This window comes from Mobula birostris, chromosome 6 (assembly GCF_030028105.1).
Source record: "Mobula birostris isolate sMobBir1 chromosome 6, sMobBir1.hap1, whole genome shotgun sequence".
In the NCBI taxonomy this organism is placed as follows: domain Eukaryota; kingdom Metazoa; phylum Chordata; class Chondrichthyes; order Myliobatiformes; family Myliobatidae; genus Mobula; species Mobula birostris.
This window is the reverse complement of record NC_092375.1, coordinates 170,964,149-170,982,421: the sequence shown is the minus strand read 5'-3', so window position 1 is coordinate 170,982,421 and position 18,273 is coordinate 170,964,149. Positions and strand designations below refer to the sequence as shown.

The following is an 18,273-nucleotide window of genomic DNA, read 5'->3' as shown; positions in this document are numbered from 1 at the left end:
TTAACCAATGTGTCAATTAACTCACTGTATTAGAATTATAGACTTTTACAATAGAGGGTCACATTTCAAGTCTTGCTGGCCAACATTAATTTGACTCTCTTAAAAATGCCAATTGAACCAAATTTTTCAGTAAGTCACTACTCCCAGTTTCTAATTTTGTAAATTTCTTGTTCACATCATCAGGTCTCATGTTTGCTACAGAAAATAATTCTATTTCTCAGTTTAAAGGCCAGTAGGATATTAACTTTCAACTCTAAGCAACATGCATATCCAGAAAAGTTAATGAAAAATGAAATAGGACTTCATGGGACCAGGGCATCATCTGGACAGTCTACAAACACAATGGGAGTAGGGTGAGGAACTCCCACTAGGGTTTACCACTTCTGCTTTTCAGTGCCTCTCCTCAGCTTCCTTATTACTTCTTCTACTCCTGGGATTACTTGTATCGATTTTCTTGGTAAACAGGAAAAGGTCTCGAATCAAGCGACATTAGTCCTTCCATACAGACAAGAAACATAATAAACTTACACTTGATTGCTTCTGAAATAACTGATCAAGAACCATGTCAACCATCAGGTACAGGGTAATGGATTGTTGACTGGAAAGGATGTGCTGAATTATCAGTTTCTGTGCTACATGACTCTTATCAGTGAGAGAATTAGCGCTTCTGCTCTTTGAGGCAGCTTTAATTTCTGTAATAATTCTCCAGCTGACTGGTAACTTTGAAGACTATTTTGTATCTGTTTGACTCATGGGTTCACTGTGAGAAAGACCGTGCAACAGCAGTGTTGGCTATGCATTAACTGCTGTCGGCAATAGTTCTTCCAACCTGCATTGGAATGATGTCATTCTCAGTAGGTAGGAGACACTTTTGGTCTATTTGTATACCTGCGCACTTGTAATGCTACTGTGACACAGTAATTTCCTTTGAGATCAATAAAGTATCTATCAATCTATTGCACAAGACAAATACAAAGCCATAAATTGCTCACGTACCTTAGGTCCCAAAAGCCCTTCCCCTGGTGGTCCACGAGGTCCTATCAGTCCTTGAAAACCTTGATCCCCCTATCAGACAAATAGTTTCAATTTTGTTTTCAACATTAATAAAAAAGAACCTTTATCTTTTTAAATGATTCAGATGTATTGCAGTTAAGTAGAAATTCTGAAATTTTTCATAACACATCTGATTTTGCATATGTTTCATTCTACCTACCTTAGGTCCCTGAATGCCTTCCCCTGGAGGACCTTGGGGCCCAGGTGGTCCGGGTCTTCCTGCTACTCCCTAAAGTGCAATAGAAGACTCAATCTGTTTCACACAAAAACAATTATCTGAAGGCAGTGTTTAAATTTGACAATCCCTGAAAATGGCAACAGAGAACATAATGTATAATTAACCTATCAGAGTTTAATGCTTTTTAATCTTTGCTCATTAAAGCCAAGAGTAGAGATCTGATAATAGTGTATCACCACCACCAGTTAAGACAAGTCAGTTTTGCTCTTAGGTGATCTATATTTCATAAAAAGAAAATGCAATCTGACTAAAGCTATTATTAGCTGGCATTCTTCAAGTGAAGGTGATCTGGGAAACATAATAAGGATAGGAGAGGGAGAGAGGGAGAGAGTGAGCGAGAGAGAGAGAGAGATTTGTGAACATTGTACGGGTAGTTTTGGTGGATGAGAAGAACATCAGGAACATGCTTAGAAGTCACTAAATACAGACAACCTTGAAGTTATCGGACAAGATTGCAGCCTTAAGAATCAGAACAAGGTGTCAGAAGAATTTCAATGACTCACATGAGTGGTTAATGTCAGGAAATATAACATCAAATACCATATCTTACCATCTCGCTACCAGTCCCAGACACTACTCAATTCACGGTGTCCTCTTTGCTCATTGACTGTCAATCTCTGTTTCATTCAGTGCTTCACTGCACCCCTCATGCACTTAGCACTGATGTGATACTGACAACCAAAATTCATGGTTTCCACATCAAAAGAGAGGGGTTGAAAACAAGAAACTACTGGCCAGTTGCCTTAACATTTGTTACTCACTTATTTAATGGAACATTCTCAGAATGCAGGGAATTTTGGAAATTAAAAGTAATGTATCAAATATCTCACTAGCCTTTACTTTTAATACTCAAAGATGAAGTCCATTAGAATCCGGAAATCACTTGGAGGGCAGCTTGTTCAGAATTTCCCTAGAAATTATAATTTTCCTGAATGTTTGCCTTCCTTCCAGCTTGTATTTTTCAGCTAATTTTAATATATTACCTGTATCATCTATACAGAAGGATTATTTTTGTTGAATTCTTCTGCTATACTGTATTCTTGTTTTCCGTAACCAATTTCCCAGGCTCATTTTCTATTAGACCACCAACCACTCTTATAACTCTCTTTTTCCAAATATCTATACAAACTTCAACTATATTTTTACATTTCTGGTGTGTTTTATCTTCATTTTCTTCTTTTTGTATCAATCTTTTAGTCATATTTTGTCCAAACACTTGACCTGCCACTCATCTCAAAGTTGAAGGGCTTGTCAATTTGGGAGAGCTTAATGAGTAGATGAAAATGGGAATCCAAATGCAACTTGTGGTACCTTCTGACCTTGAAGTCCTTTTCCTGGAGGTCCAGCCAAACCACTTGGCCCTCTGACTCCTGGATCTCCCTAAAACATAACAATTATTAGTGAGGATTTTCACACAGCTTGGAAAACTCTTTGACCTTCCAAACACTAACAGCTTGCCATGACCTTCAACTTCTCTAGTTCCATGGTTTAATGGTTCAATTTAATATCAGAGAATGTATATGGTATGCAATCTGAAATTCTTGCTCTTTGCAAACATCCATGAATCAGAAGAAAAACCCCAAAGAATGAATGAGAAATTCATTTTTTTGGTGGGAAAAATGTTAGAACCCCAAAGCTTCCCTCTCAGGTACAAGTAGCAGCAAGCATCAACCCTCCCCCTCCTCCCACCTCCCTCAGTGAAAGCAGCAACCCCCCCCCACCCGCCAGCAATAGCAAAGCCCCCAAAAAGACCACCATCTAGAGTCCATCAGAAAAACCACTGTCCACCCACTGCAACACTTCAACATCCCACAGATTCTCTCTGTCACTAATGAGGGAGAGAGGTATCGCTCCTGCCACAGCAAGAGGGGAGGCCAACAGCTCACTGTTTCGATGTTACAACCTCTTGAGAGTGGTTTGAAATCCAGTAGGGTGGCACTGTGGAAAGGAATGGAGGGAGGGAGACAGAGTGATGGGGGTGATCTCAATGTACAAGATTCTCATCCCTCCTTAAGTTGTGGGAACAGCACATTTAAAAAGTGACCAGCAAGCAGAAATGGGGAAATTAGGCAGGTAAAACTAGACTACCCCTTTCTCACAATATTTCACCTGCCAGTTGGTGGAAAATAAAAATGGTGAGGAATATTTTGAGATTGTAGTCCCAGATAAAAATTACATGTGACATACATAGGAATCTAGATTAACTGTTATTTCCACTTCAGTGACATAACAGCACAATTGAATCCAGGAGGGCAAAGTGTACAATACATAGTGCAAAAATCGCTGACTTCCAGTCTTGTTTCAATTTACATTCATTTACTTTAATAAATTATGTTTTGAACAGTCACACAGTCCTGACAGCAAAACATACCAGAACATTTAATGGAGAGGTTACCACTTAAAAAAAATATATTCACTTTACGGATGAGGGTGTTGCGAGCTCATCCTTTATTGCCCTTGCAAAATAATGGCGACCCATCTTCTTCAGTCATTGCAGTCCATCCACTGAAGATACTTCCACAGTGTTGTTAGGTAAGGAGTCATACCTAATGGTGATGATGGGACAACAATATTCACTTGAGAGTGAATTGATGGGGAATCTGCAGGTGGTAGTGTTCCCATGATGTGCAAATCATTAGACAGTAACAAAACACTAACAAATTGAACAAGGAATGTTTTTTTCTCTTGTGAATATAACAGGATACCTTTGGTCCTGGGAATCCAGTTCCTACATGACCCTGCTCTCCTGGAGGCCCTGGAAGACCTGGTCGACCCTTTTCATTAAAATAAAATAATATTTAGTTTTTCTTCAATCTATATTCACAAACTTCCACTGAGAACTCATGATTCCATTAGATACACACGGAAGTTATTGTTTAATTAAGATGATAAATTAAAAACTAGCCCAGCTTACTGAAATGCACTAAAGGTGAATGAAATTGCTTTTACTGTTTTTTGAAGGAAAAGTGTTCAAAGGTAGTTCTCAAGTTGCCTTCAGGTTTTTGCAGAAAAAACTCAGTGATCCAACATATGCTAGAATTGACAGAGGCCAATCAGTCAAACATCCCATTTAATCAAAGAGATTATAAATCCCCCCCTGTGCATTAACGACAGCGACACCTCCTGATCTTCTAGGCTGATTGCCGTCTGCACACAGCTGGACGTGATAAATAATGTGACATTGAGGAAATCTCCCTCTCTCCCTGAAGAGCAGGCACACTGTCTGGCTACGGCCGAAGTAAGGAGGATCCTAGCCAGGGTAAAGCCACGCAAAGCTGCAGGGACTGACAACGTCACTAGTCAGGTGTGGAGGGATTGTGCGGCCTAGCTAGCAGAGGTCTTCATGGACACCTTTAATATCTCTTTGAAACAGTCCATTGTCCCTACAGCCACTATCTTTCCGGTGCCCAAGGGAGCGATGGTAACTGACCTAAGCTATTACTGCCCAGTCACACTGACTTCAACAATCATCAACTGCTTTGCGTGGCTGGTAATGGATCATATAAAATCCCACCTTACAGCCATATTGGATCCTTTCCAGTTCACCCTCCACTCAAACCGGTCCACTGAAGATGCCATAGCCTTGGCTCTTTACTCTGTCCGGTCCCATCTAGAAAATGATGCCTCATTAGCCAGGATGTTGTTTATCAACTTCAGCTCAGCGTTTTACACGATCGTTCCTCAGAGGCTGGTGGATACTGTTCTTGTTGGGGCTCAACATCCCTCTCTGTAACTGGATCTTGGACTTCTTGATGGAAAGACCACAGTCAGTTCAGGTTGGCAGCAGCATCTCAAGCTCCGTCATGCTGAACACTGAAGCCCCCCAGGGCTGTGTACTCAGCCTGTTGCTGATCACACTATTTGTGACATTTACCAGCACTGATGTAGACCAAGAGCATAAAGCATTCTTGAGGACCCCCACCACTCTTCCCACTACCTCTTTGACCTACTACCATCATTGATACAGGAGTATCAGGACTGCGTAAAAGCTTCTTCCCTCTTGCTGTGAGACTAATGAATACCCTGCTACCACCGAGGCCTTGTCACTTTCTGCCACACAGCTCACTGTACTGTTTACTACTTACCTGTCCTGTGCACTACATGCATTTTGAATTATATTTTATGAACATATTTATGGTCATAATTTGTTTTATCTACTGTGTGTGATATATGTTTTGTGGGTGCACCATGTCCGGAGGAACTTTGTTTCATTTGGTTGTGTGTATGTACATTTAGATGACAGTAAACTTGAACTTGAAATGGTCCAGTGCTCCCTCCACTGGCCCAGTTTTCAAAGTGCTAGGTATTTGAATGTGCCAGTAGTAAAATGCTGGAAGCATAGGAAAACATAAAAACATAGGAAAATGAGAAAAGACATGGATAAGTTAAATTTCGTGAATTAACACTTAACATTGTAACTTACAGGTGAGCCTGGAAAGCCCTCTCCTTTAGGTCCAATGGGTCCAACTGGTCCTGGGTGACCACGCTCACCCTAATATTGAAGGTCGTACATGTGGAAAAATTACTTCATATTGTAGATTATAAGTGTTTTCTCACACTTCATTGCAAAATAAATATTTTTTTTATTATTACAAGCAAATAATCTTTTATGATCCAAGCCTAAAATGAAAATTGGAGTTTGCACTTTTTCTCTGAGAATGTGTGGCTTCCTCAGCGCATTGTGGTTTCTTTCTCATCCCCAAGACCTAATGTGCAGGTGAGAGGGAGTATCTGGGAGGGTGGGTAGTGGTGCTGGAGCGTAGGAAGAGTTGATGGGGAAAGTGTGAAGATTACAGTAAGAATAGTGTGAATTAATGCTTGATGGTCAATGTGGGCTCAGTAGGGCAGGAGATTTGCTTTGTATCGTATGACTCTAAAAGTACAATAGAATGAAAAGATCCCACAGGAGTGTTCACTTCAAAGGTGTTCTCTTCAGTTCTGCAAGAAACGAAGATGACAAATTTCCCGGAGACTAGATCTAATAAAGTAAAGTTGTGTGTGAGATTGTGACTAGCTCTACACAAACTGTGCCAAATACCAGGACATGATTTCTTCCTACAACCTATATGTAGGAGCCTTGCATCTGTTCTCTATCAGCATTGTATTCTGTGTCGCGTGTTTATCATTATTTATTATGGTAACTAGTCACATGGGTGGGGGGGCGTGGTAAAAGTGAAGGGAACAAGTTATATATCCATGCTTTGTTTAGGGCAGTTTACAGCTGGGGACTGACGGATGTTGTATCTTTTGTTGATCACTCAGTCATGCTTAATTTCACTTAGTTTCATCGCTTCAAGATAGCATGTTTGCTGATTGCCAATAAAGGATTGAATACATATCTTCAACTTTGGAACAATCATTGGAGCTGAGGGTAATGCAAGTATAACAAATACATGGGGTTGCCAGCAGTGGCAACTGTTTTGGTCAGAATTGCCCCTACATTCTAATATTTAATCTTGACCAGTTTCTTTTCAAAAGATAATTTTTTCATAATTCCGCAAGTTTTATGCACTACTAAGAAAATTCAGCACTGTGTGCCTGCTTATTGGACCACAATACTCAAGTACACAAAATATTAAATTCACATCAAACAGTAATAATGAACAAAAATGCTCCTTCCTCAACACACACACAGTCAAACCTGCAGAAAATGCCAGCTCTTTTTTTAATCATTTAAATACGAAGCTACACCTGAATAGTAGTAACAGGATTGGTCCGAGTCAGCATGGATTTACGAAGGGGAAATCGTGCTTAACTAATCTTCTGGAATTTTTTGAGGATGTAACTATGAAAATGGACAAGGGAGAGCCAGTGGATGTAGTGTACCTGGACTTTCAGAAAGCCTTTGCTAAAGTCCCACATTGGAGATTAGTGGGCAAAATTAGGGCACATGGTATTGGGGGCAGAGTACTGACATGGATTGAAAATTGGCTGGCTGACAGAAAACAAAGAGTAGTGATTAACGGGTCCCTTTCGGAATGGCAGGCAGTGACCAGTGGAGTACCGCAGGGTTCAGTGCTGGGACTGCTGCTGTTTACAATATATATTAATGATTTAGATGAGGGAATTAAAAGTAACATTAGCAGATTTGCCAATGACACAAAGCTGGGTGGCAGTGTGAAATGTGAGGAGGATGTTATGAGAATGCAGGGTGACTTGGACAGGCTGGGTGAGTGGGCAGATGCATGGCAGATGCAGTTTAATGTGGATAAATGTGAGGTTATCCACTTTGGTGGTAAGAATGGGAAGGCAGATTATTATCTAAATGGAGTCAAGTTAGGAAAAGGGGAAGCACCACGAGATCTAGGTGTTCTTGTACATCAGTCACTGAAAGCAAGCATGCAAGTACAGCAGGCTATGAAGAAAGCTAATGGCATGCTGGCCTTCATAACAAAGGGAATTGAGTATAGGAGCAAAGAGGTCCTTCTGCAGCTGTACAGGGCCCTGGTGAGACCACACCTGGAGTACTGTGTGCAGTTTTGGTCTCCAAATTTGAGGAAGGACATTCTTGCTATTGAGGGAGTGCAGCATAGGTTCACAAGGTTAATTCCCGGGATGGCGGGACTGTCATATGTCGAAAGATTGGAGCGACTGGGCTTGAATACTCTGGAAGTTAGAAGGCTGAGATGGGATGTTATTGAAACATATAAGATTATTAAGGGATTGGACGCGCTGCAGGCAGGAAGCATGTTCCCGCTGATGGGTGAGTCCAGAACCAGAGGCCACAGTTTAAGAATTACGGGTAGGCCATTTAGAACGGAGTTGAGGAAAAACTTTTTCACCCAAAGAGTGGTGGATATATAGAATGCTCTGCCCCAGAAGGCTGTGGAGGCCAAGACTCTGGATGCTTTCAAGAAAGAGATGGATAGAGCTCTTAAAGATAGCGGAATCAAAGGTTATGGGGATAAGGCAGGAACTGGATACTGATAGTGGATGATCAGCCATGATCACAGTGAATGGCGGTGCTGGCTCGAAGGGCTGAATGGCCTACTCCTGCACCTATTGCCTATTGTCTATTGTCTACTCTTTTGTTGGGGATTCACTTTATAAAATACAGCTGAATTGCAGAAAGAAATGATGTACAATAAAACAAAGTACGTTTATAATAAAACACTAAATGCAGAAAAACACAGTGTTTGGAGGTAGGGGTGCAGCAAGATTTTTTCCAGACTCTGCCCTGCTGAAAGCCATTGCTATTCTCTGTAATGCTTATCCCCATCGAGCCTTTAATGTCTTTCAGGGAAGGGACTCTGTCATCAGTCCTTATCTGCCATAAATGTGACTCTGGACCCTTAATAGTGGTTAGACTCTTCAGTGTCTTCTGAAATAGCCCAACAACCTTTAGGGATCAACTGTTAAAGCAGGCTTTAGTAGTAACAACATCCCCTGAAGGCATGACTGGAAATCAGAAATTCCTTGAAATCTTATCTATATTCTCACTTTTGCTGTCCTACTTTGAAAACCAGAAAATTATGACATTAGTCCTGTCTATAATAGTCTTAAAAATGTATTTATTTCCTACCTTAGGACCTGGGATTCCTACTCCAGTTTCACCTACAGGACCCATGGGACCTGGGGGACCTGGATCGCCCTATACAAAATATTGATCAATAAAGCACTATCAGAGTCAGAATCAGAATTAGGTTTATTATCACTGACATATATTGTGAAAATCATTCTTTGTGCCGCAGAACCGTGCAAGACATAAAACTAACTAAAAGTTCCAAAAATAGATAAATAGTGCAAAAGATGAATATCAAGTTTGTGTTCGTGGGTTCATGGACCATTTAGCAATCTGATGGTGGAGGGGAAGAAGCTGTTCCTAAAACACTGAGTGTGGGTCTTCCGCTCCTGTAACTCATTTCTGATGGTAGTCATGAGAGGAGGGCACACACGGACGGTGAGAGACCTTAATGAAGGATGCCGTTTTCTTGAGGCATTGCCTCTTGAAGATTTCCTCGGTGGGGAGGGTTGTGCCTGCAATGGAGATGCCCTCTGCAGCCTTGTTTGATCCTGTGCCTTAGATCATCCATGCAAGGCAGTGATGCAACCAGAATATCCTCCATTGTACATTTGTAGAAATTTGCAGGAGTCTTTTGTGTTCATACCAAACCTCCTTAAACTCCTAAAGAAGTCGACCCGCTGGCACGGAACTCTACCACAGCTATTGTGCCTCTAACTTTGCCTGGAATTACCTTTTCACTCTCATGATAGCCTGCTGTAGGTTGTATCTGGACCTTGTAGGGTTCTGGATTGCCTGTCTTGAATGCTATAAATGCAACCCTCAACAGATTGCAAATCTAATTCTTTCAAGGCTCCTGAAGATGAATGCCTGAATATGGTCCAGTCTACCAAATCAAAACAATCCTATAAATAGTCTTCATGGTGCTGAGGCCCTCGGTCTCTGCCTGTATGCTGGGAGTAGGAGTACAGCCAGGCAATCAGACTTGCCAAAGTGCGGGCATGGGATGACACGGTAACCGTTCTCAGTGGTGGTGTAACAGTGATCGAGTGTGTGTGTTGGCTCCTTTGGCTCCACAGGTGACTGGTTGGTGGTCGTTTGTCAGAGACTTCTTCTAACTGGCCTGTTTGAAGTCCCCTACAATATTCAGGAAGGATCAGGGTGCACTGCCTTGAGACTGTTGATCACAGTACTCAGCTACTCCAGTGCCAGCCTGACATTTGCCAGGGTGGAACATACACTGCAACCAGGATGGCAGCGGTGAATTCCCTTGGCAAACAGAAAGGGTGATACATGACCACCAGGTGGTACAAGTCATGGGGGCAGAACTGAGACAGGACTGCCATGCCTCTGCACCACGATGAAGCCAACATGAAGCAAATACCGCTGCCTTTACCTGATGCTGCTACCATGGAGTGGATGGTGAAGCCTTGGGTTGGAGCACTGTCAGGAGTGTTGGGAGTGAACCAGACCTCTGAGAAGAAGAGTAAACAACTGTTCTTGATGCCCCTCTAGTACTTTAATCTTGTTCTGAGGTCTTCAGTTTTACATATTGGCCTCCCTGACAGCCACGTTCCCTGAGACAATGGAGACATCCCCTGAGCTTCACTTGCACTCTCGGTGGTCTGGAGGCTCGAGACTGCAGGTTCTGAAGATAACTTGAAACGATGTTACTTACCACAGCCTCTGTGACAGTAGCACGTACATAATCGAAATACTTGGTAACTTAATTCTGTTCACTGGGTCACAAAGTGAAGGAAATTGCTAGAGACTCATCCAGAATTATCCTAACAGATCCATTTAAAAAGGCAGGAGTCATCAAAGAAAGTTCATCTTTAATGTGAGATCTGGAAAGAAGGAATCTGTGTACGGTACATCTTTTATCTTGTTTTATGAATAGCCAGTTTGTGAGAAATTACTAGTTTTTCATTGCTATGAATAAATAGTTGGAAGAGTGTTTTTTATAATATTTATAATTGTTTGCCATTTATTTTCACAGGTACATATTAATATTCTACCAAAATACAGCGTGTGTACCTTCAATCCGATAATGCCTCGTCCTGGAAGGCCTGGCATTCCTAGGCGTCCTGTAGCACCTGGTTCACCCTAACAATATGAATCAAAACCAAACAGACTGTCATTGATCTTATATTCTTAACCTGTCAATCCTTGATCCATTTCCTTTAATAAAAATGGGTTAAGCTCAAATATGATTGACATGAAGTCAGATCAGATTGTTGCTTTTGCTGAAGTCGTATTTGTAGTCAATCTTCACTGTGGAACAGCCTCACCAGTTGTGGTCATGGTTGCCTCTTTCCTGCCAATGGTTTAAAGCCCTGATCTTGTATTTTTTCCTGGCAACATCTTATACTGTCAGCATCAAATTGATAATGGAGACACTAGAGACAGCAAATACTGGAACCTGCAGCAACAGGTGATCTTCCGGAGCAATTCGGTGGGTTGAGCAGTGTCTGAGTGAGGAAAGGAATTGTTGATGTTTGGGGGCAAAAGTCCTGATGCACAGTTTTGACCCAAAATACTGATAATTCCTTTCTTCCCACAGATGCTGCTCGACCTCCTGAGTTCTTCCAGCAGATCGTTGCATTAAATTGATGATGTTAGCGCTCTTTTGTTGATATTCAGTAGAATGTTAATTTGTGCATTTAATTTTAGAACTGGATTTTACAAAAAGATCTCAACATGTTTATTAACATGCCATCTTATCTCTTCAAAATTCTGAAATTTATGACAAATCTCTACCACACATGATGTCTGGGAAAATATTGAAGGAAATCCTAGCTAAAGTGTTGATGTCCGCATTGGCATTAATTACAGTGCTGATAAAAAGTATTCAACCCCCCCCCCCCCACTTGGAAGTTTTCATGTTCTATTGTACAACATTGAATGACAATGGATTTACTTTGGCTTTTTTGACACTGATCAATAGAAAAGACTCTTGCGTGTCAAAGTGAAAACAGATTTCTACAAATTGGTCTAAATTTATGACAAATATAAAACACAAAATAATTGACTGCAGAAGTATTCACCCCCTTCAGGTCAGTATTTAGTAGATGCACCTTTGGCAGCAATTACAGCCTTGAGTCTCTGTGGACAGGTCTCTATCAGCTTTGCACTGGACACTGCAATTTTTCCCCATTCTTTTTTACTAAACTGCACAAGCTCTGTCAGATGGCATGAGTGAACAGCACCTTTTAAGTTCAGCCACAAATTCTAAGTTGGATTGAGGTCTGCACTCTGATTTGGCCACTCCAGGACATTAACTTTGTTGCTTTTAAGCCACTCTTGTGTGGCTTTGGCTTTATGCTTGGGGTTATTGTCTTGCTGGAAAGCAAATCTTCTCCTGAGCCGCAGTTCCTTTGCAGAGTGCATCAGGTTTTCCTCCAGGATTTCCATGTATTTTGTTGCATTCATTTTACTTCCTACTGTCACAAGCCTTCCAGGGCCAGATCCAGTGAAATGTCCTCACAGCACGATGAAGCCACCATTGTTCACAGTAGGGATGGTGTGTTTGTGATGATGTGTAGTGTTTAGTCTGATGGCCAAGAAGCTCAATTTCGGTTTCATCAAACCATAGAACCTTCTTCCAGTTGACTCCACATGTCTTCTGGCAAACTCTGGCTGACATTTCATGTAAGTGTTTTTTCAACAGTGGCTTTCTCTGGCAACAGTTGTTGTATGTGCAGTCTCTCCCATCTCAGCCACTGAAGCTTACAACTCCTTCAAAGTTGTCATAGGTCTCTTGGTGGCCTCCCTCATTTGTCCCCTTCTTACACGGTTACTCAGTTTTTGAGGACAGCCTGCTCTAGGCAGATTTACAGCTGTGCTGTATTCTTTCCATTTCTTGATGATTGACTTAACTGTACTGCAAGGGATATTGGAAATTTTCTTGTATCCATCTCCTGACTTGTGCTTTTCCATAACCTTTTTGTGGAGTTGTTTGGAGTGTTCTTTTGACTTCGTGGTGTAGTTTTTGCCAGGATACTGGCTCACCAGCAGTTGGGCCTTCTTCTTCTTCTTCTGTTTCTGGCTGTTTAGACGCATCTAGGCGTATTACAGCCCTCCGCAGGATGTATAATTAATTATAGAACTTCAAGGAACTCAAATTCTTGAATACAACCTAGTCTCACGTATAAACTGAATAATGGCCTCTTCAATCAGATATTGATTCTCTTGATGGCCAAACAAAGATTTAATAGAAAACCAAAATAAATTTAAGCCAGATAGCCTCTTGAACAACATGCTTCTTTCAATTTTGTATCGATTACAGCTCAGCAAAACATGCTGGGCTGTCTCTGGACTACCACAGTCACATAATCCAGCAGGATATTTTCCTATTACATTTAAATAATAGTTTAGCCCACAATGCCCCAACCTAAGTCTTGTAAATTTCACCATATCTCTACAACTTAAAAGGTAACAGTCTGAGACCTTTTTAACTAGTGGGTGACTAGAAAAATAATGCCTGCCCCTTAATTCATTTTTCCAATCCTCCTGCCACTTCTTCTCTATACCTTTTTTAATCCTACTTCTCAACTCTGCTCTGCCTAGGGCAACTCTAATTTCTACTTGCCTGCTCTGTAAGGAAGACTTTGCAATGCCATCCACAATTTCATTTCCCTCCACCCCAGCATGCCCAGGTATCCATGAAAATCTAATTGCACAACCCATCTTCCCTACTCTAAACAACACTAAGAGAATCTCAATAACTAAGTCAGGACGAGCTTTTGATTTACTTCCTTTTACAGACTCTAAGACAGCAGCAGAATCCGAACAGATGATAACCCTATGTGGTCGAGAGTCTTCTATTCACCATAAAGCCCAGAGGATTGCTAATAATTCTGTTGCAAAGACAGAAACACCACCTGAAACCCGGTGACCAACCTTAACTTCAAGTTGAGACACATACATCCCAAATCCTGCCCTACTGCTCTCTGGGTCCACTGAGCCATCAGGAAAAATCTTCAGATAAGATCCATATTTATTATTTAAATATTCATTTGTGATCAACGCTGATGAAATTGCACTGCTTCCTTTAAGCTGAAAAAGGAGAAATAGGTTTACTTCTGATTCTGGAAAGAGCCAAAAAGGGATGGGTGGCAAGCAAATTTGGTCAACTATGTCTTCCTCAGTCAGTTTCAATTTCACAGCCCAGTTATTAACCAAATCTAAAAATGGGTATCTTTTAATTTTACTTTGGCACTCCGACTTCCCCTGCAAAAGACACTTTAGCGGACAGCTGTGATTGAATCCATTTAGTTTTACCCAATACTACAGGCCCAACTGAATTCGTCTTAAATGCAGAGGCACTTCTCCCATCTCCACACATAATGCCGGGACTGATGCTGTTCTAAAAGCTCCACAACAGAGTCTAAGTGCTTTGGACTGCACAGTGTCCAGTTTTCCAAGCTCTGCCGTAGCAGCAAAACCATAAGCAATACAACCATAATCTATAACTGATCTAATCCCAGTTGGACCTTCCAGATACAGGTGAACTTTAACTACAATCAATTGAAACACCTTGACTACACACAGATTGATCTCCATTTCATTAATTATGTGATTTCTAAAACCAATTGGCTGCACCAGTGATTGTTTGGTGTGTTGTATTAAAAGGGGTGAATACTTACACAATCAATTGTCTTGTGTTTTATATTTGCAATTAATTTAGATCACTTTGTAGAGGTTGGTTTTCACTTTGACACTAGTCTTTTTCTGTTGACCACTGTCAAAAATGCCAAATTAAAGTCAATGTTGCAAAACAATAAAACATGAAAACTTCCGGGGGGTGGGGGGTGGAATACTTTTTATAGGCAGTATATGTAGCTCAATGCATCTTGGGTTGGGCTAGGAATCCAAAACATCCTTCCTTCTCTAGGTAAGTGTGACCTTTAAATTTCCATTGTTATTCTCATCCCCACCTCCTTTGCAGTTGATAAATCTTCTGTCTAATCAGGTACATGTAGCAGAATTAGATGAAATTCTAAAATTCCAGTGTGTACAACAACCAATATAGACTACAACTTGCCTTTGGTCCTGTTGGCCCTGTTATTCCAGGTGGACCAATCAAACCTCGCAGCCCAGTCTGACCTATATCACCCTGTAAGAAATAAAAAGACAAGAGGCGGTAAGGAAGAAGCAGTAACTTTTTCCTTTTGCATTTCTGGACTTGGGGGTGCGGGGGGGGGTAATTATTTACATTTGTCATCCTGTGGCAATTCAGGATCTAAGATTCAAGAGTGTTTAATCTCATTTCCAGTACAGTAGTGTAAGTCAAACAAAATAATTGCTACTCCCGATCCAATGCAGCCCAAAAATACAATAGGATAAAGAATGTAATAAAAATTAAAAAACACAATAATTATAAATATGTAAGAGAGCTTACATACATAGATTGATTGTATGTCCATAAAGTGATGCTAGGCCCAAGAGTGTCTGTATACAATGTGACTGACAGGAAATGATAAAGTAGTGGTGGTTGGGGGTCTGGAGGGGTGGGTTAGTGGGTGGAAGTGTTGATCCACCTTATGGTACATGAGCAGGGTGGATGAGAACCTTCATGATGCTACTGGCCCTTTTCTGTATACAGACATCCCACCCTGCAAAAACTCATTTCAGGGAGGTCTCAACCTCATAGCAGTCTGTGTCAATGAATTTGTTAATTTTGCAAAACGTCAGATTCACAAGTGTTTTGTGAGACAGCTAACTTCTGAATTCTGTCTTAATGTGATGCATCATGCTGAATGCCCTTTCTACATCACAATTAGAATTTGGCAGCACCAAAAGCAGCTTCATCAACTGGCAGAGCTTTTTGAATCTCAAGTGCCCTGTGCTCACAGATTTTACTTTGGACAGCTTCCCCCAGAACTCATCAACTGGCAAACTTTTGTAGTTTGGCACCAGTCCTTCAAAGTTAGTTGAGACATAATCCAGGACTCACCTCAACATGTCTTTTACAGTCATTTAACCCACCATGGGCAATAGAAAAGTCACTGTTGCAAACAGTGCAGCGAGCAACACTGTCATTATTTTTGGCCCCTATTAGGCGGGGTACACTTTAGTGTAGTCTGGGGTGAAGTACATTTTATATTTTCTTTTTTTGGAACACTCTGCCATGGCGCTGCAGGGCACTAAACTGAACTGATGGACAATGAAAGAGAGGGGGAGGTTGACTGTAAAGCCTGCCCACAGACAAAACTGATAGGTCTACTTAGTACAAAGAGAGACCAATCAGGATTTCTCTCTCCTTCTCCCTCTCCCTCCCCTGTATGTGTATATACGTCCTTGACGGTGGGTAGGTTGGTGCCAGTGACACATTGGGCAGTTTTGACTACCTGTTGTAGAACCTTCACATGTTGCACTTGCATGTTGTCTCTGTGCACAGTTACATATCAATTAAATAAATGCACACATGCGGGAGATGATTTTAACTGGTGTGTTTACATTGCAACGAGAGAGAGAGAGAAAGAACAATGCACGTGCATGGACAACAGCATATGTGCAGACAACAGATCAATACATAGTGCTAAGGGGGTGGGGGGTTCATTGCTCTAAAAGGAACAGATCCATACATTACACTTCCTCCCCCTTTAGATTAATGCAACATAAAACTGTCTATGTACAAAACATTCAGTTTCCCTTTCATAAACCCATATTCCAAATAAATATGCTTTCACAATAACAGTCCATAACTAACTTCACAGTTCTAAAAGTTCAGTCTTTTGAATTCTGTTTCTTTCAGGATAGCGCCTCTGGTCCTGTGGGGTGGCATCAGGTTTGGCAGGTATCTTGTCTAAGACAACGTTCTCAGTTTCTAGTGTCACATTGCTGACACTGACCATGATCATCACTGAGAGATAAGTCTGGTGCTTGTAATGTGTCCAACTAGTTGGATGCAATTAACTCAGGTGTGTTCTTCAGTTGAACATCCAGTTTCTGGTCCACATGACGTCTCTATGTCTGATCTCCAACATCCACCGTGTACATCAGTGGTCCAGTTCTTGTAGCTGTCCTACCGGGTGTCCACTTCTCCTCTCAGTAATCACACGCTATGACTTCCTGTCCAATCTTGAAGCTCCTTGCTGCTTAAATTGGCAACTGGCTGAACTGGCTATTCTGCACTTCCCTCCGTAGATCTGGTTTCAGGAGGTCGATGCAAGTTCTCAGATTCCTGTTCATGAACAGCAGTGCAGGTATTTGATTTGTCATTGCATGAACAGAGTTCTGATACACAAAAAGGAAGTTGTCCACCTTGTGCTGTAGAGAAATGTCCTCCTTGTCCATGCTTTAATGGACCTCTTGAAGGTCTGGATAGATTTTTCAGCTAACCCATTCGTTGCTGGACGGTGAGGAGATGACTTGAAATGTCTGATGCCATTTTTCTTCATGACCATTCAGAATGCTTCTGACATGTGTTGTGGTCTGTTGTCACTCACAATTTGTTTGTGTAAGCCATTTCAGAATGGAGACAGTCTTTGCTGAGGTGGTTGACTTCATTGGTATAATCTCCAGTCACTTTGAATGAGGATCCACAGCAATCAGAAATATGGAGTCCATGAATGCCCCACAAAGTCAATCTGCACTCTTTGCCATGATGACAAAGGCCACTTCCACGGGTGTAATGGTGCCTCTGGGCGTGCATTTTGAACGTTTTGGCATCCCAAACGGCTTTTGGCCACGTCTTCAATCTGCTTATCTATTCCTGGCCACCACATGTCACTCTGGGTGAGACTCTTCACCTTGATCGTACCCAGGTGTCCTTCATGCATATTTTATAACACTTTGGTGTACAGTTTAGAAGGAACCACAACATGAGATCCACACATCAGCTTCCTTTGACATACCAACAGTTCATCTCGTCTTGCTGAGAACTCTGGGAACATAGAGTTACCATGAGCTGGCTATCTTTGTACGGTGATTTCATAGACTTTTGACAATGTCGGGTCATTCCTTGTTTCTCTTTGTATTTCAGTAACTGGTCCAGCAATGAGGTGCAGATCACTTCTGCTGGGTCACAGTACAAGACTTTCCTTCTTCAGTTGCCAACCGTGGAAGACGAGACAAGCCATTAGTGTTGCTGTGTTGTTTGGTACCCTTGAACTCTATGTCATAAGAGTGAGATCGTAGGAACAGTGCCCAACGTTGTAACTGTGTAGCAGTCATCACTGGAATTTCCTTCCAAGGATTGAAAATGGACATACAGCACTGGTGACCTGTCACTAGTGTAAGCTTTTGTCTGTAGATGTAGTGGTGGAACTTCTTTATTCGCCATACTAGACTAAGGGTCTCTCGGTCAATATGTGCGTCGTTGCATTGTCCACTTGTCAGTGATCTTGAAGCAAACATAATTGAGCGTTCAGATCTATTTTTCATAGTGTGTGACCAGACGGCTTCAATGCCATAGGGGGACTCATCGCACACCTGTCTGATGGGCGAGGATGCATCGCACACCTGTCTGATAGGCAGGGATGAGTCAGAATAGGTGAGCAGTTCATTGGAAGTT

At 41.6% G+C, this 18,273-nt stretch overlaps 1 protein-coding gene across 1 annotated transcript in view; it reads right to left on the bottom strand.

The window, feature by feature from the left end:
• The window catches only part of col28a2a (collagen, type XXVIII, alpha 2a), a 103,496-nt gene that overhangs the window by 16,854 nt on the left and 68,369 nt on the right, over positions 1–18,273 (bottom strand). The window contains exons 20-27 of the mRNA XM_072259774.1: positions 14,800–14,871; positions 10,791–10,859; positions 8,814–8,882; positions 5,715–5,783; positions 3,997–4,065; positions 2,603–2,671; positions 1,214–1,282; positions 997–1,065 (exon numbers count right to left, since the gene is read on the bottom strand). Coding sequence (XP_072115875.1) covers positions 997–1,065; positions 1,214–1,282; positions 2,603–2,671; positions 3,997–4,065; positions 5,715–5,783; positions 8,814–8,882; positions 10,791–10,859; positions 14,800–14,871 — 555 coding nt within the window. The remainder of the gene's footprint in view (positions 1–996; positions 1,066–1,213; positions 1,283–2,602; positions 2,672–3,996; positions 4,066–5,714; positions 5,784–8,813; positions 8,883–10,790; positions 10,860–14,799; positions 14,872–18,273) is intronic.